General features: G+C 30.5%; 1 protein-coding gene across 1 annotated transcript; it reads right to left on the bottom strand.

The window, feature by feature from the left end:
• Positions 1 to 506: 506 nt before the first annotated feature.
• LOC143247449 (AT-rich interactive domain-containing protein 2-like) lies at positions 507 to 26,433 on the bottom strand. Its single transcript, XM_076495574.1, has 6 exons — positions 25,684 to 26,433; positions 25,422 to 25,515; positions 18,497 to 18,594; positions 6,537 to 6,676; positions 5,222 to 5,437; positions 507 to 722 (listed from the first exon to the last, which is right to left on the bottom strand). Exons 1-6 carry the CDS (start codon positions 25,770 to 25,772, stop codon positions 571 to 573), a joined length of 789 nt encoding a protein of 262 aa, XP_076351689.1. The 5' UTR covers positions 25,773 to 26,433; the 3' UTR covers positions 507 to 570.
• Between the last annotated feature and the right edge of the window lie 46 nt (positions 26,434 to 26,479).

The following is a 26,479-nucleotide window of genomic DNA, read 5'->3' as shown; positions in this document are numbered from 1 at the left end:
AGAGTGAATCTGAAACCTCAGATGCCTCACAAAGAAAAAATTATTTGCCAGTACAAGTTCACCAAATTACACAATAAAAATGACAATCCAACATCTCAAAAGAGGGTAATCATTGAAGTCCAGGAACTGAAACATGCTCAATGTGATTTGAAATAACATTAAGAGATTCACTACAAGATACACATGATGAGGATTCTTTGTTTTTAATGAACAAACATCTCAATACCAGACAAATAAAATTATAATTTTGTTATTATATCCTATGTTGTTTTGTTCAGTAAAATACAGGTAGCACAAAAACATTCCATTGAAGAAAACCTTTCCAGGTTTTATCAACACAAAAATGACATGAAGCTGAACACACACAAAAAAAACAACAACAAAATGATCATAACAAAAATATTTTCCTACACTGAAAAGGATATGTTCAGCTTGTCCAAAATACATATGCCTATAATATGTACAACACTGTTTTAGAATATTGTCTTACATTCATATCAACAATCATATATCTACTTTCTGTGTACATTCTTTAATGAACAAATTTATATTTTTGCTTAGATTTCTGTGTTAAAAAATAAATAAAAACTTGCGTTTATTTCTTCCCCACAGCTCAAGCACATCAGGATGATCACTAAGTGTAACACTCCAAAATTCTTCCATCTTCCGACCATCCACATCTTTCCAGCTCTCAAGATACATTTCACGAAGCTTATCATCATCTAATTAAACATGAATATCCCTTTATACTTGAATACTATTTAGGATAAATAAAGTATATGTATAATAATGTATATAATTTTAATTCTACATCACAATGAATTAATGACTTTAACTATTAAACTTAAAACTCATGTTTTACCCACTCTTTTGTCATCTCAAATTTGTAAACACAATGCACACTACAAACATACTTAAGCAAAAGTTTGTGAACTGCTAAGTTAAAAAAGTTTGAGCTTTTCTAAAGCCTTTCCAGGATTAGGAATTTTCACAGCCAAAAATTGCCAAGTTGACATACATAGCATTTTACTTCAGTACAACATACCATATAAAACTACCAGTTTATTTGAAAATAACTCTGAATAATTTTAAGACTTCAAATATTTTATGCACAATGTTTTGTTATGATTATCATCTTGCTCCTAAATAAGTCTTAGATTGCTGGATAGCAGAAATATACTTATTTCAATGCACATGGCTGAATAACGCATCTTAATTTTGCTGACAATGCCACAATATTTGTCACAAACATGTTACTGATAAATTTTCAAAGGTTTCATTCTTTGTCCACTTACAAGCTACTTCACTCATGCTTGCACTGATTCACTGAAAATTGTTTCAGAACGTGCAATATTTACCTGACCATCAATAAAACTTTTCATGCCTCCACATGCACTTCTCATATTCTCACTACCACTAATTCTGAACAGTAAATATATCGCAAAATATGAATTATCAAAGGTGGCTTCTATAAATAACTGCTTCATTGGCCTATAATCAATGTAGTTTGTGGAAAATCTCATATAAGATCTTAAACTATGCAACTTTAACATTTAATTTCCTGTCTGTTGAGTGTGAATAAACGTGTTTGTAAGGTATGGTGCAGTGCAATGACAAATTAGCTGAAAATAAGATACAGTATCTAAACTCATCCATTTTAAAGTGTCAGTTTTACTGATAACTGAGTTGATGAATTTTCTGATAGCTGGTATCACCAATATGATCAAAAATCAGTCAATAACAGATTAATGTTATCATTACAATTGGTGTGTGTTTGGTCAACATATTGACAGTTACAACTGTTTGACTATGTGATATCAAAGGTGTTATGCAAAATATATTTACTCATTTTGAAGTGTTCTGTTTTGTTTGTAGCAAAATACCAATAATGCTTAGGAAGTTAAAGACTTAGCATCATATTTATTACATGAGGAAAAATAACTACCCTGTACAGATACAGTTAACTTCAGTAAGAACCAAAATACCTGTAACAGTTTTCTTTCAAAAGAAGCAATAGAAATGTTAAAAAATTTGTTTTACATATTTGAAAGGAAACATTTTGTAAAGGTATGTTTACATTTTAGAAAGTTACAGTATAACTGTTTTACAATGACTTTTGAGAATATGGGCCAAGTGAAATCCACCTAACTTATGGTCGTCAGTTGCTATAATGCAATTTTAATGAGGTCAAAGGTTTAAAAATGACAATACAACTAAATACTGATAGCAAAAAACAGTACCAATGGGTATTTCTCTAGTAGGTTCCAGAAGACATCTCTAATCACAAAAATAGTATGAGGAAGGATAATGTTAAATGGAAAATAAACAATGTTGGCTAGCTTCTCAGCTTAGCTACAAGGTATATGAAAATATCTTTTCAAAATTTGAGTTTAGCTTTAATGACATCATCCTAAGTTGTTCAACTTTAGCACTGTGCAACTCTGCATCCATACAGTCTCAAACTGAAACAAAGTGCTCAGCAGATCACATCCTAACTATTCCTGCAACTTACATATGCTTTTACAGATTTTAGGATTTGGCAGGTATTCTACCCATTTACAAAACTATTTTATTCTTCTCTGGTTATGTCAGAGATAATTTGTTAATAAAATGCATAACTGAAAACAAAATAGTATATGAAATATACTTAACACAATGACAAGACAATCTGCAAACAAGTTTGAATCATTAATTAGTATTACCACATTATATACAAGTGACACATTTAATAGCAGTAAATAACTTTTGTACAATATACTATTTCACTTACTGCAGTCATGTTTCTCATAAAAATTTCTGCCATTATAAATTAACTTTGCCACATGACATGCAACAGTAATTTAATATAATGGGGTGTTTTGTCTTGAGACGTTTATGACAAAAAAAGTGTTTGCAAATAAAACAAAACGAAACAGAAAGGGCAGTCGTGATAATTCCTGTCCAATCTTAATCTGACAATTTGTACAGCAGTAAAAAACAGAATAGTTACATAAACACCAAAAATTGAGAGTAGATGATACACAATGAACTTAAGCATCAAGTATGATAGACCAATACTAAAAAATTTACAGAAATAAGATTTGGTTTTCTCTTTTAACTTTGAAAATTTATGCAAATTTTGGTGTCATACACTTTACCATAGATATAAAATTAAGTTATATAAACTCAATAGGTCAATGACCTCATTTTTTCCAACTTTTAATATTGCCCTATAAAATGTATTGACTTTTCCATGGAAGCTTTCTATTGCTTTGAAAATTAGTTAAAGCTGATAAAAGTGAAACTCATAATTTTCTAAAATGAAAATGAATTTTCGAGAGATACTTCCCTTCTCTCAAAAAATTAGTTTTTTTCATTTAGTGCTGTTCTTTATTTGCACACTTTTTTGAATGCATGTCACAAACCTTCAACTCACCCTCTGTTGGAATCCAAAGTTCCAACGTGTTTCTAACATAAAAATCACTGTGCATCACCAACAAAAGAGAACTACTATCATGTGACACATTTCACTCTTTATATATGCTATCACCAAACTATCATTTCAAAGTTTGGCAGAAGATGCAAGTACCATAAGATAGTGGAGAGAAAGGGTGAGAAGTGTGAGTACAGAAATTACCTATCAGATATACATTTTTTATTTAGGAAAATTATAATTTCTAATATGGTACGCTCATATAATTAGCTAGAATAACACACTGAAAGGAAGAGGACCTGATGTGAAGGAAGAAGAGTCAGTTGGGCGGAGGTAGGATAAACAGGATATTTTTGAATCTGTTTCCCCAAAAATGTAAACTGCACTCCCAACTGGTGATCCAAAATTTATTGGCCTGCCTGAAAAGTTCCAACAACAGACAAACTCAAGGATAGCATGAGATAACATCAAAGCAATAACAAAATGAGATGGCAAAAGCACAGTGCAAACCCAGACAAATGGGTATAGTAAAACAAAAAACAATAACATGAAATATGTGTGATATAAGCTATAAAAAAACTGACAAAAGCTGAATAAAATTCTTGGGAAGGTGTGGGAAGGCACAACTAACTCTGGAGGAGGGACTCAAAATATTTTCAGCCTACATCTACAAGAAGTTCAAAAAGTACAGGAAGAATAAAGGCACAAACAGAAAACAATGTGAATTCCACATAAAGCTTCATCTCCTTGTGAATAAAGGGTATGAAAATCCCCTGTGGCTAAAAGTGCAGGAACAGTCAAGCAATATGCACCCAGAGTGGTAACACCAACTTCAGAATTCATGCTTAATACAAAACCAATACAAAATGGATGACAAATGTGAATAAATTGGATGCTCTCAAAGCAAACTGAAATAAAACTAAAAGTTGAACTAAGTTAATGTGAACAAAGTTGAAGTTAAATCACTTCTATGGTAATAAAAACTCTAAAGAAACACATCTCCACTCAAGCACTGCCAAACAAGACGTTATAGTTTGGTGGTGGTGTGTGGAGGAAGTCACATATATAAAATGATAGTGGTCCTCTCCTACTGGTGGAGAGGTTACATGTTGTAACTTTGGATTTCAACAGTGGGAGAGTTGAAATCTTGTGACATGCATTTATAAAGAGTTTGCATACAGAAGCAGCACAAAATGAGAAAAGCTAATCTTGTGAAAAGAGGGAAGTACCATATCTGAAGAATAATATTTATTCAAATAAATTCTCAGTAACTTGACTATCTGTGAATACTTGTGAAGGTTATGTGTAGATGATACTGATAATGTCAGAATTTCTAGCATTCAGTGAATGTTAAGAATATCTAATATTCAGTGATATATGAAGAGTGTGGTTATAAGATTTATTAATGGCATGTTAGTTTAGAACACTCAGAATCTTTGTAGCAAGACACCTAGTTGTTCTGGTAGAAAAGAAAAATTTAAACTTACTACATATAAACAAATATCAAAAAACTAGTACAAAAATTATTAATAAACTTAATTGTTTACAAATACTTAAATTTTAAATTAGAAAGTACACAATATTGATACCAAATAATAAGAAAAATGTTAAGAAATGTTGTAACATATTATAAACCTAACTATTACAATAATTGAGCATATAATAAATAAATATATACCATGTCACCTTGTATTAATTGTAAGCTGTATATCAGTACTCTAACACTGTCATTCAATTAAACTTTCTCCTGAAGAACTTGTCACTTGAAATGCAATTAGTACATGATATACACCTAAAGACTAAACTTACAATAAGGCCAGATTCCTGTCTGAGCCAAAAGAAGATTCACAAGCTGAGGGGTTTGTTCCAGGTGAAGAATGTGTTGGCCTTCATTAGATAACAAGGTACAGATATTTACTGCAAAATCCTGTTCATTTGGCAGGCCACAAAGCAATGATAAACACAACTTGCTGTGTTCTGTTTCTTGTACAGGTCTGGATAAACCTGCTGATTTTCTTAAAGAATCTATGATATCACAAAAACAGTGCATTTAATAACAAAAGTTTAGTTTCATTTTTATTTAACCAGTCTAATGCAGTCTTAGCAATTTTTTAACAAAAAAATAAAGTTTAAATTAAAATGATATACTTTATTATTTCATTTAATAACTTAATTATTTAAAATAACATCATAGTAACGAGTCAAAGAAATAGTATACCCATAACACAAAGATTTAAGGTTTGATAATCTGATTCAGAACCTTGCTCCTCAGTATTTTCTATAAGACAAGTTTCAAAAGTTATATCTCCAAAATCCATAAAGACCAATACCTGTGAGATATTGTTTCAACATTACAACAATTATTTTATTAACAGTCTGAGACTCATATGTTTCATCCAAAAGAATTGTCACATTAAAATAATAACAGAAACAAACACTGATGCAGGTTAGTAATTTAGTTTGATCTATATTTAAAGCAATGATTTCAAAGTAAAATGTATGCTATATTAACAGACTATATTAAAAGACTACATGAACTAGTTAATTATTTACTGCCAAAAAATATTAAACAGTGCTAAGTACTATTAAATAAATAAATCAAAAATCAGTACAAATCCAAACAACACACTGAGAACAAGACACTAGATGCTAAGTTTAGAATATTACTTTTGTAAAAAACTGACTAAAAATTATTAAAAGGATTATTAATTCTGTCTTAATTTTTTCACTTTTAGTATTACTAATAACAGAAAGTGTAATATCATAATGCACAACATGAAATAAGAATTCAGTAAATGTAAATAACAATCCCATGTATGATTGATCCATGTTGCTATAGTGACCAAAAAAGTCAAATATTGTACCAGCATTCAGCAAATTGTGTGATCAATGTGAGTTTAATTTTGAATTTCTAAGCCTCCACTGTTAAAAAAAAAAAAAAAAAAAAATGCTATAAATCTATACTCTATACTTCAGTTTCACATTACCTACAGACACAAAAATGCTGTATTATAAGTAATGGTATCTAAATTGACAATCAAAAAACACCTACATTTTATGTTTTTCTCACAATTAATTATCCTGCACTAAAATTAAAACAAAAACAATCATAATATTATTTTACCTGGGACATCATGTTGTGCGTAGTTGTAATTCATGGGCACCAGATGAAGCATTGAAGATTTACGAGCTCGGTTTTCCAACAGTTGGTCATTGTCAGGAACCTCTCCATGGAAGTGAATCTTCTCATAAGCATCAAGGTATCTTTAAAAACAAGTATATGAAACATGCAAAACAGAATTGCTACATGGATTTCAGCCATTAATTACACGTGTCTGTTAAGATTACCACTCGATATACAAATTATAACTAACTTGTTTAAACCCATACTCAAATGTTTCATGCATCATGATTAAGATCATTCACATTTCAGAACTCTACATTGTTCATACTCTGAAGAAAGGAGGGTAAATAATACCTGCTACCCTGAGTAAACATGGAAAGTAATAAAGATGAAAAAAAACCTTATGAAAATCTTAAAGATGACCTAATTTTGTGCTTGTAATCTGTGATTTCAGAGCCATTTCAATAAATTCTTTCTTTCTAGGTAAATTTAATTTTGTGGGACACTCAAAAGTTCTCTTGCCATTGATTAAGTGTTTAGAAGTTTTAGAGATAACCATGACCTGTTGAATACTTTTCATGTCCACACTTCATTTCTTTTGGAAACTGTTTATGGTAATAGTGGACTACCATAAGTTTCACCTCTCATTAGCCAAGCTCTTATTAGGTACAGTTAATTCTACAAAAAAGGTTTTTTCCATTACTTTTTATATTAATTTTCCTATTGATGAAATTAAAGTCTTTCCTCAACAAATTTAAGGTATTTTAATGATTATAGTGAATTAATGCTCTGTGTCAGTTAAACATGGAAGTTTCTATAATAATATCACAAATAAAAAAAATTACCTCTGTTTCATACTAAACAAATTCTCCCAGACTATGCGTTTTTTACTTGACAACACATTCATGCAATTTGATGTCTTCCAATAAATACAAAGAATTCAAATTGAAAATTTCATCTCAAACTATAAATTTATATTTATTTGAACAAGAATTTTCATACAAAACAAATCTTAGTATGGAAGACTACAGTGAAAAAATTTCAAATCAGATGCCATTGATAATATTCTTGTAACTCATAAAAGTTTACTGAATTGATACAACCAAACAAATGTATCCACTGAGATCAGTAATAAAAAGTACAACATCTACAACAATATTTGAAGCCAGTAGCTAGCATCTGTGTGTTCTGTAAGTAAGTAAGGTGTACTGCATTATCTCTTTTATTGTATCTTTCATAAATACAACTGGTTACAAAGTTTAGTATATATAATTTGACTGTACCTAATTTCCATTTTAATATTATAATTTTTAATTATAGATTTTTTTCATATTATTCATTTAATAAGTATCTAAGACAAACCTAGATATCCTCAGCTGGTTAAACCCCATAAGAAATTATTGGATTTATGGTAACAAATATTGTTAACAGTGCAGGATTTCAACAGATGAAACAATGCATTTTAATCTTTATAAGTAAGAATGAAAAAAAGTATAGTTAATTAGCTTGATTTTTTATTCACTCTAAATATGCAGCTTTCTCTGGTCAGAAATTGAAAGTACAAAAATGAGATGTCCAAGAAAACCATTTACTCTAAGATGTTACTCAAATTGTACCATTATTTCCTTTTAGGAAATATAGAGCTCACTTGATAATAACTATTAATAAGAGTAACCTATGTCAATAAAGTTGAACCTTTTACTGTGCTCTAATCACATTAGTTGGTGCTTTTGAACTCCAGTTCATAATGGCAAACAGAGATAAAAATGATCACCCATTCCCTCCGGATGAGATGCCAGTCCATCATAGGTTAACCCTTTGCAAAGATCTAGGTAGCAATCATACAGCTAGATAGACTGGAACAAGTGGGGTAAATGTTTTGTTCGAGAACACCATAGGATCATGCAGACCAGCCTCGAACTTCCAACCATTCCAATTATAAGTCCAAAGTATGAAGCCACTGAGCCATACCATGTACTGGGAATAAAACTAAAATCTAGCTAGCCATCAGTATAGATAGTTAACAATATTTTGGGCCAGATTATATATCTCTCTTGTTTGACACACCTACAATGGGGTTTATTCTGCAATGTGTTTCTAATCTCCGAAGTACCCTGGTGTCAAAAATTTTGAGCTTTTCAAAATTGGCTGAAATTTATGTTCACTACTACTAATCAGTTTTATAATTTCTGCATACTTTCAACTATAAAGTTAACTTATTCTGTTTCAGAAGTAAACTTACTGTTTGACTGAAATACAGTTAACAGATATAGTTCATCAGTACTTTATATATAGCCATGTGGAGTAATTACAGATATTAGTTCATCAGTATGCTTCATAGCTATGTGAAGTAATTACATATTTATGAAAATGTAGTCAATAGACCAGTTGTGAGTACTAAAGATTTTAATTACCTTAAATTTTAATGTTTAACCTATTAGAATAGTTGCAGTCTAATCAAACTACAATTAAGAGATCAAATATGAGTAGCAATTTACTTCATTATATAAATGTGGAAAGATTACAGTTTCATTATAGTACAATCAACAGACTAAGTGTGAAAAGAAAAATATGTTCCTTGATCTTAAATTTAATGAACCTATTATTGTTTAATCAAAAACCAGCAAATTAGTAAGATGCAAAAACTACATTTTACTTCAAAACTAATGTGATTCAGTGCATGTAAACTGTATTGAAATATTTATGATCACAACTGTGATATAAATAGATTAATTGGTAAGTGTGGAGAGAACAAAACCTCACGTTTTGATTATTTGCTTTGGGTTCTAAGTAAATGAACTACTCACTAGCATAGATAACGTGTGATTCACACTTCTTTTTCCCATAAAATTAGCTATTCTATGACTTAATACTAAAAAATTCGTAATTGACTAGGTTTCACTTAAAGACGATTTGAAAAAATTCCAAATGCCACCCACTGCAAGGTTTGTGTACCAAACACAAACCAATAATTTGAGGCTATCAATCTTTTTTGAAGTCTTTAAATGCCCATATCCATACAGTAAAATACATTTAGAACAGAAATGGCACAATGTGAATAAAGAGAAAGAATAAATACCGTAAAAAAATTACTATTATTTCAAAATGCTAAATCCACTAAAAAATGTTTATGTCCTGTCTGGCTTACTGAGGTATTACAAAAAGTGTGAATACTTCAGCATTATTTACTATAAAACCTATACAACATGTATTGAATCTTGACTACAATATCACCAAACACCATTAAATTAGTAAAATTGGCCTGGCTCAACCCTGCTTACATACACACATACAATTTTAATACTGACAATTATGGGTTTTTATGATTTGGAAAACACAAAGAAAGCAAAAAATGCTAAAAGTTGTTCAAAATCTGATATACACAAAAGCCGAGACATGACTATCCAAAGTGTGTTTATGCCCAAAATAAAACTCAGAAATGTTTCTGAATATAGTTACTTTGACAAGTTCCAATAAAAATGTTTATTAACTGTAAGAATTTCTGTAAATAGCTGTATATCATTAGAAATACTTAAAAAATACAACAATACTGTAGTTCTATTTCAAATTTGTTCAGCATTCAGGACTTTTTTTTAAATACCAGAACATTTCATCATATTGAACTAAAGACATGTAACAATGTGCACATAAAAACATCTTTTCAATAGTTAACATACTTATTATTCAACTATAAGTTCTGCTTTGTTTCAAACTCAAAAGTAACAGAAAAGATTTAAATATGGCATTATAGCAATGTAAAACACTATTAATACATTTAATTACTCAGAAGTAATATCCAAAATGCTGTTGTCCTAATGATATTTAACTACAGCTAATAAAGGGTGCACTGCTTAGTTAAGTTTTTTGATATGTTTAAGATTTTCTATAGCACAACCACATGTTATATTGAATAAAATTCAATCATGAGATTAAATTATATAATAAATTTACAACTGATAAATTCACTTGCACTGAAGTGCTAAATAAAGTGAAAAATAACCTGATGCACTTTTTTTTTTTTTATATTAGTAATATTTGCTAAGAAATTATAAACAGATTTCAAACTAAAATTTACCCAAAGTGCAACACAAGTGTTTTTATGGTGTCAGACATTTCTTGGGCAATTCACTTATTTCTTTTAATAATTTCAACTAATCAGTTGTTTGTTTCAATCCTTAATAAACACAAAGGAATAAAGCATTCTCTGAACACACAATGAGAACTGTGCAATGTTTTCCATTCCAAATTATATGCTTTTTAAACTATACAGAAGTTTAAACATGATCTATTTCAATTTTAGTGTACACACAAAACTCAATGAAACAGAGTTGGTTTAAAGAAGAACAAAGAGGATTGTTTGTATAATATAAGTTATTCAGTGTTTATTATATGGAAAATCCTACAAATAAAAACTGATTTATACAGACTTAGGTGAATATTTGATTAACTTTGTTTATTGATCACATAAAAAGAAATAGTTAATTACAAAAATATATATACTTCTTTCTCTTATGTGAGCTAACTTAACTCTATTTCTTTTGATGTCACAGTACAGAACTCTCCTTTAAAATTAATATTTCAAACCAAACTATAATAATACAGCATAATTAAATTTATTCAATTCATAGATATGTAAACATTTGGTGTGATATCAAAATTCCTCAAGTACTTTTTCCACTTTACATTTATTTACTAGCAATTGGAAAAAAAACAAAACACATACCAAGTTTGTTGACCATAACAACATATAAACAAGTAATGAATAATATGATTCATTTTTAAAGTTCACAATATGTAGAACATAAAAAACACCAATGTTTAAAGACTTCAAATTATCTTTGACAAATTATCATTACTTCTTTTTAATCTTTGTACAAAGCTATACAAGAGTTATTCATGTTTAGCTGTTCCTAGTTTTGAAATAATTAGCTCCTAATTATTTCTATCAGATGCTAGATACTTTAGAGATTGTTTGGTTGTATCAAAATGCAGTAACTATAATAAGTATGATAAACTTGTATGTTAATAATTAGTTATACAACTATTTATAAAAGTCCAAATTATCTGCAGCAAATTGAAATATGTGGGACTTTGAAATGAGTTAAACAAAACAGCTTACAAACTCATGTTGCCACATCATAACCTGCTAGCCTGAAAGATGAAAGCATCATCTTACTAATAAAGTTTGATATGGCATTGTTCATACTGCTACTACTACTACTAACATATTTCTTTTCTTAAATAAGGAGTAGTGAGTATTTCAAATGCATTTGGACAAGGACAATATTTCATTTTCATGGAAATATTTTTTTTTTTTTAAATCAGAAGTGAAAACTGGTTTAGCTCTCAAATGCTATCACCTGAAGAAAATAAATGATTAAAACATTAGATCAACTTTTCTATTCAGTCTGAGATAAAACTTGAATTTGTAGTTTTTAAATTGAAAGTTTTAATCAAATTTGAGCTTCACTGAGTACAGAGTGGCCTGTAAGTCCCTAACCATCCATATATCTTATATATCCAGTGTGCTGTCCCTCATTCTCGCTGCATAATATTATGCAACACCATGTTCTGCGAGACATTTTCCTCAACATAGCAGGATTTATTGTTTTAAATGCTGCAGTAACAGCTGCCTTCAATTCATTATTAGTATTATAACGTTGTTATAATAACATATGGATGGGTAGGGACTTACAGGCCACATTGTATAGAGATATCTGTCCAATAATGTATATTTAAAATCAATTTATTTTATAAGGCTGATTTTAAAAAAATTACATTTTCATATTATGACAGTCAAATTCAGTTATAGAAAAATACTGAAAATGAATTGTATCTGTGCACTAAAAGAAACAACCAGGTTAAACAATCATGACATACACACACACACACACACACACACACACACACATACATAGTTTTTTTCAACTGTTTTATGTTTTAAGTTTTAAATAAAGTAACTAAAAACAAAAGCTATGTCATCATTTCACAGTTATAAAAAAATAGTTGAATTATTTCACATAAATTAATATTGAATATTTCTCGAAAAAAGAAAAAGGGATAAATAAAGATGAACAAATTAATCCAGAAAAAGCAAGTTTAACTTTGATAACCGTTTTATGATGAATTACAAGTAGCGAGATATCTACAGGTTCTTGATAAAGACAGTTTAAAACTAAATTTAAAATAAACACAAGCTTTGGGGCTGATTTATTTCGGTAAAACGACTAGTCTGATTAACTTGTTGACAAGTGTCACTGAGAATGATGGAAGCATCAGTGTGTGAAAGTTCCTGATAATACGACCTTAACCTTCAAAACTATAGTAGGTATAGGTGGTTGCCTCCGCTAAGCGCGTTCACTCGCATGTACGAGGCTATTGACCCATCGGCGTTTATAACGCAACGATAGGTAGGTTTCCTGCGTTGCAACAATGACTTCCGACGTACACGATGCAGGCTATTGTAGCGTGGTGCGCCACGTGACTGTTTTATACAGAGGTATACAGTTTATGACTAATGACATGGCAATGTAAACAAAGTTTGGTCGTGAGAGTATTTACAAGTTTATATTAAAGTAAAAACCCCATCGATTTAACAAAGAGCTTCTGATTACTTTCCAGGTTTTTGTTTCCCGTGCATGGTACCAATATTACGAGTTCCCTAAAAAGAAAAAAAACATTATCATACCGACATTTAAAATATCTTACTGCATGCATATATACAGCAAGCTTGCTATTCTCGATGGGTTTCGTACGTCAATTAAAACGTATACCAGCTGTGACATGACGCTTTTACAATAAGCTCGTACTTCCTACATAAGTGATGCCCAAGTTTTGTCATAATCGCCAAAATCGTGAAGAATATGTTAACACTTCCGTCATATGATAAATACAATTAACTGTGTTTTCATACATATAAAGGGACAGAAATATACATATTTTCTTTAAAAATATTTATTGATACGATTAATTATATTTAAAAAACTGGTGCTAGGATTAAAACACCAATTCACTACAGCAGAATAGCCTTTTCGCCACGTATGGCGAGGGGCGACCGTAGCGTACACCGGGATCCACAACTAACTTTTTATTTATTTAAATATGGTTCATTTTAATTTGTCTTGCTTGGTATTGACGTAATCTATAGTTTCATATGATACAGTGATTATACAGGTGTATTTTAATTATAAAATTGCATCACTTTTTAAAGTATGCTTTCTAAACTATTTAAAATAAATTACATATAAATCTATAACAACACGAGTCATGCAAAAACGTAAACAAATATATCAATCTGCAATAATCTCACCTTTCGCTGCTAAGATTTCTTTATTATCTTAAAGAATCTCTTTCGTTAGGTCTTTACACCGAATATTACAATATGCAAGACTTAATTTACCCAATATATGCAAAACTGAATTTAATATATGCAACCCCAATGGTTTTAAACAATGTACAAAGGAATCGTTAATTTTGAGATTAACACAGGAAAATGAAAAATTCAATGGTTGACAGTAAGTATCCAAGCCACAGATGTTCAATGCAAATACAAGCAACCCTTACTAGTTTTTTTACCTGTAAGCTGCAAATACAATTTGTACACAAAAATAAAGAATACTTTACTGTATGTTCCTGTAAATTCCTGTTTTTAATTAAACGATACATACTATCCGTATCTACCACACCATGTGTCACACACATATGATTATCAATTTATAGTACCCAGCGAATACGTGATATCCCAAGCATGAAATAAACCCACAACTCTTTTCAGCTGGAACCAGTATCAAGTATAGTGTACACGCATTTCGACCTATTATTCCTTGCGAGTTCACTACGCGTACTCTTGCTAGAGGTACTAACAACCTAATCAACAAATGCAACCTGTAGCTTGTGCTATATTTTCAGGCACATCACCACAAGAAGATTTTACAATTATTTAAGACCCCCGAGTCGACCGAATGACAATAGAATAAGTGTAGCACATTCGTGTACTGGCAAGCCTCGTGAATAAAATACTTCGATAAAATAATTTTATCTATCTAAATGAAGAATTCGAAACCGCGTGAAACAATTTCGTACTTGTGTATAGTACTGCCACAAAAGCAGATTATGGAAAACATGAAAAATGTGACATATCGAATATATAAAACAAATCGATAATGTTTGCTATTTAGGTCAGTAAATAACCGTTAACAAATCCCTTAAACATGGTTTATATGTCCACAATTACGAGTATTAAGAAAGCGAGCATACAGTATATGCTGGGAGTAGGGTTATACGACACATTTCTTGTCCGTAACGACCTTAATACCAACTAGTTTGAGATCGCCCAATAATTTTTTGAAAGACAAAATTTTACACTATGGCCAACTCAGACAGCAACTTTATAGGACGAGAATGTTTGGTGACAGGGTTTCGAACTCGCGACCCTCAGACTGCGAGTGGAGTACCCTAATCACCAGCATACGACACACAAAATAATACTAATTATAATAAGATTCTTTCGTGCCACCATTAATTCTTTGACAGAACGACTACTATTCCACACGATTCATGATACACGCGTACGAGAAAGGTAAGCACCTTAATCAAGAAGCCTAAATGCTATCTTCTAACTAAACCACTTAAAAATATATTAAATTACCAGCTCCCTCTGTATTGTTCCTTATTGTCAATGTGTTACATTATTCAAAACTGCATTCTAAATCGCAAAATATCTTGCACAGATTTAATTAGAGAGTATATACTGACCAACAATAATATAGCTATATAATTACAGAATAAATGAAACTATAATTTAATATTGTCAAATATTACTGCGACTAATAAATTTTCGTTGCTGATAAAAAGACCAAAGAATACTAAATTAATCCTAAGACAGGTTAAAAAAACACAAGCTATATACATAGTTCACAAAACTATTTAAGTTCACTACAAACGCAAACAAAAACAACTTGCATTTAAAAGAATAAAAATCCAAGTATTACACACGAGTTTGTAATTACTTTATAAATTTCGACATTATGGAGGATAGGTTATTGAATAAAAGAGCATTCTTTATACACTTATGATAATATTGGTAAAAGTGAACGAATCTCATAACATTCATGTTTGGATGGGCTAAACAATATCAACAATTTCGATTGCTGTCATTTGGAATTGGTAGTTACGGTATGTTATTTTTAGCGACTTACTGCTGAACATGTAAACATTAATTAGCCGCTTACAATCGCCTTGCCTTATTAGTTATTTTTTGTTAATAACCTGCTAACGGGGTTAGTGTTAGGGTTAGTTAAAACATTTGATTAGTGAGAAGATTTGTTTTTGTTTTTGGTAAGCTGTTAACTAAAAAAAAAAAAAACATGACGAATACAGGTCATTTACTAATGCCAACCATTTGGTTCAGTATTGTGTTAAATTTAAACAAAACTTGTATTCAATCTGTTTAATCCTAATTTCACAAAACTAATGTGAACGTTATTTGCTAATCCCTCTTGCACTATAATGCTAACTACACGTTCCTATTACACGGTAAACAGTGTCGCTAAGCGGCCCTACAGAACATGTGCTAATAAGCCTTTTCCGTGGTATAATGCTATTTACGTTAGGCCTTCTCTTGTGTTTGACTACTTGGATGACAACGGCGGTCAATTTCGACGACGTTAATTCTAGCAGTTAAAAACATTTAATAAACGAGTTATTTCTCACACGTCCTTTTGGGTTAAAGGTGGTCGAACCGTACTCCAACAATATATATAAAATTTAACATGTTTAAATAAAAACAGTTGAATTGTGTTACACGAGTATGAATACTTTTCATAAGCTGCAATTACGGTGGAATAATGGTGTATTGTTTAGGGTATTAACATTAGTAACGTATCAAGTTAATTAGATTCTCGAACAAATGAGGTATGACGCTACTGCTCATGGCAATGCAAATAGTTACCAGAACCAATGAATTACGTGCTGTAATTTTTCAGAGTTTCAAAATTAACATTTGTATTTGGCAGTAAATAAAAGTTTCATTTTTTTAATGCAAAACAATGGGAATTCCAGATCTAGCGCAAAAAAAGACGAAAATGAAGAATATATATAATGCACAGTTAATGGCAATTGGTTAAAGAGCACTAGAAACTAACATTCATTTTAGATCAAAACTAAACAAATCAACCCAATAATAGTGTAACTAATTAAATATTCTTTTATTGTTATTAATAAGTATAAAGAACATAATGCACCATTTCATCTGTTGAGTATTCTTAATATTAAAGATATTTTCAATTGTAGACCAAATAATGTCTCACGTTTCAGCCAACTTGAGAGATTTAGGTTAACCTTAAATCCAAATATCACATTTTTGTTTGTTTGTTATAAGCTAACAATGCAAAATAACATCTCAAAGAAAAGTATAATCATAAAAACCAGATATATTAAACAAACGTTCTCTAATACAGTTAATGGAAGAAACATTCAAAGAAGTTTATTTTATTTATTGATTGCTTGTTTTGTTTGTTTTTTGAATTTCACGTAAAGCTACTCCAGGGATATCTGCGCTAGCCTTCCCTAATTTAGCAGTGTAAGACTAGAGGGAAGGCAGCTAGTCATCACCACCCACTGCCAACTCTTGGGCTACTCTTACCAATGAATAGTGGGATTGACTGTCACATTATAATGCACCCACGGATGAAAGGACAAGCATGTTTGGTGCAACCTGCATTCAAACCTGCGGCCCTCAGATTACGAGTTGAACACCTTAACCCACCTAGCTATGCAGAGCCATTTATTGAATGCCCAAATACCAGTTGTTAACTGCTTTATATTTAAAAATTATTTACTAAACTTGAAATATGCATCTACAAAAGCTAGAACTTTCTTACACACCATGAGGAAGTTTTCCAGTTATACAGATTTATTACACAAAATTCATGTAATAAACTGTACAGACATTAACTATTTCTTATTAAGAATACTCCTAAAATAAGTATATTGCTACATGCACAAGTTTCAGTTTGTAGATATTTTATCAGTATTATAATATAGTAAAGAGTTGTAAAACTTGAAAAGAAGTTCACAGATGAAAATTAGATATTAATTTATAAATAATTATGAAACATACTGCATCACCAGTTTAGCTGGATGAAACATATGTAAAATCAACTTTTGAAGAAAAACTATTCCTGGTTGGTTAAACATCTAACTCTGAATACATAAAACAATAAACCAAGTCTAAAATACATGGTTAAACTCAACATTTTCATTATAATGAAACATTACTCACAGACCAACAGAAACCAAGTTTATACAGGTTACTTATATGACAACTGACAAACATGCAGTTTGTCATTCAAGTTTGTAGTAGTTATTTAGCAGAGCTTAATAACTTGAAATATTGTTGTATAAAACTCAAGATATGATAACATTCACGAACAAGCACCGTGAGAAAACAGTTTTTCTCCCTACACTAATTAAACAGAATTTAGGTAGAACATTTTGAACAACATCACTGATATGCACCCCCTCCCCAACATTTTAAGAGATTTCATATATAACCCAATTTTAATTAAAGTCATTATTTTGGCTACATGGCCAGGAAAGGTGGGTTTTTAAAACTGAAAGTGTGTGAGAGCTGCACAAGTGATCCACAGATTAGTTTAGGTTACTTTCCTCTACCCTATGAAAATTTTGTGCTTACAATTTTGGAAAAGTAATACAAAAGATTCAAACTAATTCTTTCATTATCATGTTCATTTTTAACAAAGACAATTGTAAGATATATAACATTTGGATACTACAAGATTAATTGATTTATTAAAATAAAATATACATAGAATTAAAAAACCTTTTCCTAATGAATTACATAAAGTGTGAACTGCAAAATTAACATATATCCAACTTTGAAATTCAGACCTCTGTTCACAGTATCGGTATTTCACAATAATGTAGTCAAGACTCCTTACCTAATATAGATCTGCCTGAGAGCTAGAGCAGCATTAACACAGCTTTTTGCAATTTTTAATCTTCCAAGCAATTCTTCCCATTTGTTGATTTCACTGACCTGTAAAAGTGTAAGTGTTAAATGGGGGAAAAAAAAAAAGTTAATCACAAGAACATAAAAGTTACACTGCAGTTATACATACCAACAGATGACATCAAACATAATTACTATAAACTTTAAGGTGGTAAAATTTCAGTAGTAGTAAAGTTCTTGGTGGTGAAACATTTTAAATACAGAGAAATCTTCAAATTATACATATATGCTTAGCTTTCATACAAAAATATTTGATATCATTACAGAAGTTACATGCCACTATGAAAATTTATTTCAAAGTATCTACCTGTAGCTGTAAATAACAAATATTTTCTAGAAGACATTTTGATCACTGGAAACTTTATTTTTACTGTAACAAATAACAATTATTAATATCTTATTACTCTTTCTTTCAATTATAAAATATTATGGATTTACCATTATACATTTATTGTAGTTTTCTTTTTTGCATATGACATATTTTTGACTGTGTATTGCACAAGTTGTGCCTGTTCTCTAAATCTGTAGGACATTCTTGTGCATAAGAATCAACAATGTACTAGATGTGTATATAATATTAGTGATTGATAGTATTGTTGCAAGCAAACATTGGTGATGGTTCTAGAGTCTAACATGATTGATATATAAAAACCCAAGCTGCCAAGAGACACAGTATCATTATTGTTAATCAGCTACAGTCAGTGTGCTATAGGCCTAGAAAGCCATAATTATGTTTAATTCCAATTAATTGGAAAACTACAGAATTGGACAAGGAATATTTACAGATTTAAATTAAAAACTGTTTAAGTTCAGTGAATTGCTTCAGACATTATTTCTATGAGGTAAGAAGTGAACTTGTAACTGATGCGAGGCCAATCAAGCTAGCTAGTTTAAGTAAGGTATGATAATATAAACTCAGAATTAATTTGCTCATCGTGGACCTGGATCGTCAATAAAATATCTAGTTATACACCAGACACAAGACTCGGTATTGTTTGTATATTTGTAAAACTGTTATTATAAACTATTGTTTTTATGTTTGTATATTAAAATATATTTATACTAAAAAAGGAAATTGAGTGTATCAATCTTGTTGGCAAATAATATAAATTTGATATATATTAACATTTAACTAAATATTAAAATTCAAATTTTCAGTTATTTTAAATTGTAATACATTAATCATCATAACACAATAAATCAGACTCATCTGAAATAAATTATAATATGTAACAAAAACTTCTGGGAAAGAAAACATGGTCTGGTTTACACAAGGATACAGTTATAAGGTGTATGATGTGAAAACTGGGAAAACAAGATTGTTTTTTACATCATGAAACATTAGAATAAAACTTAGACATTTCTCACACATAATTTTAATATTCTATAAATGCTTCCATTCAGTGATGTCGAGAAACCCACTTGTTGAGAAATTTATATGCAAAAACGGCTCGTATGGGTTGAGAAAATATTTTACATAGAATATTTTCTCAACCCAAACGAGCCGTTTTTGCATATAAAAATGCTTCCATTACAATGAATGACATTAAAATATTTGAACCACACATCTTTTCTTGTAGATTACTGTTAAAAGAATGTTGTGTTCAGAGTCAAACCTTATCAAACAAGCCTGCTTAGAAAAAATGTCACAGTTTTATTTAATTACCATACTGTATTATTCGAGATATATCAAATTATATAGGGTCATTCCATGTCAAATCATCCAGATTTTGGAAAATTTTCCATGTGACCCTCTCAGAATGCCTTGAAAAAATTCATATATGCTCATCTACCCATATAATGAAAAACTGCCAAAGATTAGATCAATATCTCTAATAGTTTCTGATTTATACAGCCCTGTAAAAGAGAAGTAATTTTTTTTATTTTTGGCAAATTCATCTTCGAGCAACTTTGGCTGCTTAAAGCTGCAAGAGTAATGATGATAGAAGGCTGAAATTTGCTATACTGACTGAATTAATCTCACAGAATTCAAAAATGGTCTCAAACCAAGTTTATCTCTCTTAGGATTTGCATTGTGAGGCAGTAAAATCACCTGAAAATCTAAAATTATAAAAACCATTGGTTTGTTTAATAAGCCATAGCTCTAAGACTTAATACAATACAAAGCTAAATTGTTTCTTCCAATTTCCTATAACATATTAGTTCATAAATCAGCAATTGTTGTAATTAAAAGTCTATTAGATCTCCTGTACAAATATTTAGTTGCATGTAACTTTTTATGATTTACCTAAAAATAGCCTTACTTCAGGCCACAGTTTGACCATGTCACCAGTTATTCAGCCTTTTCAGATTTTTACTACTTGTGCAAATATATCCATACAATTTTGAAATGATGTATGAATCCCATTGAAATATTCTAATCAGCTATTACCATATATTCTTACGTCTCTGAACATGATCTTATAAAAAAAATCAAGGTTGTGAAAAGTAATAAATTATCAAATGTTAAGTGTCTCATATGTACCACAAAGGACCACATTTAGGGCATTCAGTTCTTTCCTGTCAATCAAGAATCAGTCCTGCAGAATTGTGTAAAGTTTGATCTACTTGAGCATTATGAAAAATGCAAAACTGTGGCAGGTATTAGGTCACATCATAGCTTTATTCCCCACTCTACCAACAAATTGTATATGAGAAGGCTATCAGATGATGATGTGTACACAGTTGTAACAGTTGGTAGTAACAGTGAAAGTGATGCTGCAGCAGCTCAAATAGGGTCTAATGATAGCAATGACAATTATCAGTCAGGGAAATATGTTGCATGCATATACGATCATGAATGGCATGTTGGAAACATAAAAGATAGATCAGATGTACATTTTGATGTGTTGGTGTCATTTATGAAGAAATCATGAAACAAACTGTTCTCATGGCCTGCAAGGTCACATAAAGATGAAAGCTGGATTCCTTTCGAACATATTCTTTGTCTGATAAGTGCACCTACCATGCAAGGCAGTAGTGCTTGCCACTATGTTCTAACTCAAAGTGATCTCAACATAATCAAACTCGAATTTGAGAAATTTATTCAAGCTGTCTGAACAAAGCAATGTTTATTTGATGTTATTAAGGCTAATTTATTGGCAAAGCAGTTTTTGAAACATTTCATTGTCACGATTATTGCAGTTTGGTGCAACTATAATCTTTCTCACTTATCCCCTGTTGTAGCACTGTGCTTTTTGTGTCTGTTTTACCCTTGTATTTATTATATTATGAATCTGAAACTCAGCCATATCTGCATAACTGTAATGCATACACAATATATTTGCATTGCCATGTGATCTAACTAGTTATGCCAATAAACTTATTCAGAAATGAATTAATTCTTTCTTGTTTCTTACAACTTCATTATTTAACATTGTGAAAGGCTGGTTAGAATATTTCAGTGGGATTCATAAAATTCTGACAGGTATTTTTCAAAATTGTATGGATATATTTGCACACAGTAACACACCTGAACTGATTTTATTTTTGTCAAGTAAACAACGTATGGTCAAAGGATACTTTAAAAAATTATAACTCAAAAAGTAGGTTGAACACCATCCTGATTTTTCTTGTAGATCATATTCAGAGATGTAAGAATATATAGTAAAAATCTGAAAAGGCTGAATAACTGTTGACATGGTCAAACTGTGGTCTGAAGTAGGGCAATTTTTAGCTAAATCATAAAAAGTTGCATGCAGCTAAATTGTTTTACAGGAGAGCTAACAGACTTTTAATCATAATAATTGCTGATTTATCAACTGATATGTTATAGGAAATTAGAAGAAAAAAATTCAGCTTTGTATCATTAAGTCTTAGAGCTATGGCTTATTAAATAAACAATATTTTTTTACGATTTTCGGTTTTCAGGTGATTATACTGCCTCACTATGCAAATCCTAAGAGAGATAAACTTGGTTTGAGAACATTTTTGAATTTTGCGAGATTAATTCAGTCAGTGTAGCAAATTTCAGCCTTCTACCACCATTACTTTTGCAGCTTTAAGCAGCCAAGGTTTCCTGAAAATGAATTTGTCAAACAAACAAACAAAAAAAAAAAACAACTAAATTTTACAGGGCTGTAAATCAGAAACTATTAGAGATATTGATCTAATCTTTGGCAATTTTTCATTATATGGGTAGATGAGCACATGTGAATTTTTACAAGGCATTCTGTAGGGGTCACCTGCAGCCCCCTGGATGATTTGACATGGAATGACCCTTTAGTGAATGAAGATAGGCAGGCAAACAATTTATAAGAATATGGAAAAGTTTTTTCAATGGTGGAACATACTTCATGCTTCAATGGAACATTGGTATGTTCCACCAACAATAAAACTTTTCCTTAAGCTTTTAAACTGTTGTTTACCTACCTACTACTGTATTAGCATAACATGCTTCCTTACTCAAGGATAGTAAATGTCAACAAAAACATTTTGAAAAGGGCTAGCCTTTTGATGTCTTATAATTTTTACTTCTCTAAGAATAAAAAGGAGGGGCAGAAGGTTATTCATCCTGCAGAGGCCATCTCATCATTGTCTATACAATGACTTACAAAACATTTATGAAACTCTAATGCATTAGCAACTAAATGTAATGTAGAACTCACGAAAACAGTTCACAAAAAATTGATATGAGCAACTATAATATTCAAAATAGGAAATAGTTGGGCCTAAGTCTACTTAACCCAGTTTATTAAGCACTGGTCTGGAAAATTAATGAGTTGCAAGTCCCAGGCTCAAGCCGTACTCAGTGCAGATTTCTTAATGTTCTTACCTTCCATATAATGATCTTTCTTCAAAAAAAAAATTTTGTATCGATTAAAATTTATTTGATTTATGCACTGTGTAAGCTACAAATTATCACTGAATAATACATAGGGTGAATAAATCAACTTGTCTCTTCACTAAAATAAAGACCTTTACAACCTTGCTATAGAAAAATACCAGAAAAAATTGTACATATAAACGAACATGGATGAAGTTTGTGTAACCAATCTGAACTGACATTAACTTAGTTAAACCAATGCTTTGAAACTTAAAAATTTAACTCCAAAATGCTGAAAACAAAACTGAGCTCTGTAGGTACAATGAAATACTTCAATACCTGATCTTAGACTACTTCAAAAGTTCTTTGACAGAGAAAGTGCTCAAAGAAACTTAATATTTCACCATTTTTAATACTGAATTTCATTTTAAAAAAATATTAAAAAGCTCGACAATTGTAACTGTGTTACAAATAAAACCAAGTTTGTACAATTTGGTCACGATTCCACTAAATTTAAAAGATATACAACAGACTTAAAAAACAGATTTATTAACACCCAAAAATATAAAGTTATCAGGCACTCACAAAGTAATCTACAAAATTTCTGTAATATTTCAAAAGTAAAGAAATGTGTCAATAAATCTGTACATAAGGTAATTGTAATTATTTTTTCTTGAGTGAAAAAAAAGAAAAGGATAAGAGGCAATCTTATTAAAGTTTCAAAGATTATCTAGTGGACTGCTAAATGCCTCTGATAACTTTGTGTTATATTCTTAAGAAGAGAAGAAATAAACTTAAATTTTGAAAAAGACAGTCTAGGTTCCTGTTAAAGCAGATTTTTCTAACAGAGTTATTGTCTTAAGGACCAAGTAGTTGTTGGCAGTAAGAGAACTGACATCTTACAAAAACTGAAGGGCAAAATCAACAACCACATATAAAATAAAGGGAAGGGGCTGAAATATTTACTCTAAGAGCTGGTATAGAAGAGTATCCTTAATAGGCTAAATAGCTCCTTGTCCACATATTATATACTACATGTTTTTCAAACTCAAAAACTTTTTTTTTTCACCAAAGAATCACATTTCCTTTTTAACAACATTTTTGCATAACCAAGAATATGACAGTGGAGTGGCTTGGGTTCAAAACTGGCTCTTTGTTTGGCTGATGTATGTTTCGTCTACATAGCAAACAAATGTCTAGCACGTTTCAAGTATCTATATTATAATGACAATGTGTCTCATTCTATATTATCTCAACAATAAATATCATGATATTAATTTTTGTGAAAGGCAACAAGGTCGTGTTTTTTCTAGCCACTTCAGTTATTAATAATTACAAACTTGAACATAAAGCCTGTAATAAAAAACAAAAAACATTTACTGTTTTACATGTACACTGATTTCAAAATAATTTTAGTACAATTTGAGAATAGTATAAAATCAAAAGTTTATTTTTATCAAACAATAAACAAACTTTGCAACATTATTTCTTTTGAAAAAACAAAGTATCTTAATCAGCATTATATAAAATTCCTAATACACAGAACACTACAATAAAATCCAAGTCTGATTCTACAAAAACACAGCGTCACTAGTACTACATCACATTGGTAAACATAACATCTATATTAGAAAAAAAAAAAAGACATAGTAACATTGTATAAGCTTGTTCACAGCTTATTTTCACACAAGAGATGCACTTTTAAACCTAATCATGATTTATATCTTTACACAATATAAAGACATAGTGCCACTATTAAGACTAACAATGTTGTTTATAAGATTATGATGGTTCAACCACAAAGTGACATCACACATAACAAACTGGCAAAATATTATGGAATACTCAATTTTCTATCAAAAATGAAAATCCTGATAATGATGAAGATATTGAAATATATAGCAAATGAGACTGTGCCCAGGATCAAATGTTTTTATATTTATAAAGTGAAGTACTGTATAAATATTTCATTCTCTTTTGAAACTAGGGGCAGACAATAAACATTGGTTTACTTTAACAACTGTGTTACTTAATGTTAAACTAATTTACTGTAACCTTGAGAATATTGTCCAATATAATTATATCTTACCCTTTGCCATCCACCTAATGCAATTACTTGATTGTAGAGGAAATACAGGTCAACTTCTTTACCATTAATTTTTGGAACATGACGAAACTTTGTCCTGGATAACGAAGTTTCAGAACAGTTTAGTGTTTAATTCTGCATTTACATCTCTCTTATATTTATACTAACATTTTTCTAAAACAAACTTGTATTATATACAACAAAAATCCACCAAACATTCAGAATTAGCTTTACTTTTAAAGCTATGTATTACCAGTTTACTTACCCACGATTTTGATGGAACTGCCTTAGCCCGTTGATGAAGGCATTGTAATCCCTTGTGTAAGTTTGAGGTTCTCTGTGCAATCTTTCCATGAGTATACCATTAACTAGTTATAAGTTTTTCATAACTCTTTACACGATGCCTTGAGTCATTTACTGAACGGTGACCTTGCGGTTATATCCCGCAGCGCATTCGAAACAAGTGATTCCTAACAAAATAAGCCTATCTGCCACAGAAGCAGTTTGATTCACATAAGCCTTAGATACCACACTAGACAGACGCGCGCGCCTTACGCGCCACTTATGTTATTTGACAAATATTACTTGTAAACTGTTCTCTACATACGTTTTGCTAATACATAACTTCTATTATAATACATTACCAGAAAATATTAAATCAACAATAACGACCTTAAATTTAACTTACGTAAAAACTAATGAGAAGTTTTTGAACACTGCAGAATATAATATAACTCATTATAAGATCTGTGCAACATCGTAACTTCTGTTCGTTATTGCATTGTTCACAAGAAATTCAATATGGCGACTAATACAGCGAACATTCTTTTGATGACACAGGAAAAAGTTTATAACTTTCACACTGGACATTGTATTTAAATATATATTTATAGAATTATTAACTGTTGGAAAGAAATACGGCAAATCCCTCAACTACGACGTCTTACTACAGTTTCCATTATAAAACTGGCTTTGAAATTAGGCCAGTTCTACTGTGTTACGTCATAGGGTACTCGTAGTTGTAGTGTAAAAGGTGATTATAAGCAATTTATATTACTACC

The sequence above is a fragment of the Tachypleus tridentatus genome, chromosome 1 (genome assembly GCF_004210375.1).
Source record: "Tachypleus tridentatus isolate NWPU-2018 chromosome 1, ASM421037v1, whole genome shotgun sequence".
NCBI lineage: Eukaryota > Metazoa > Arthropoda > Merostomata > Xiphosura > Limulidae > Tachypleus > Tachypleus tridentatus.
The sequence above is the reverse complement of the archived record's forward strand: the minus strand, read 5'-3'. Positions and strand labels throughout refer to the sequence as shown.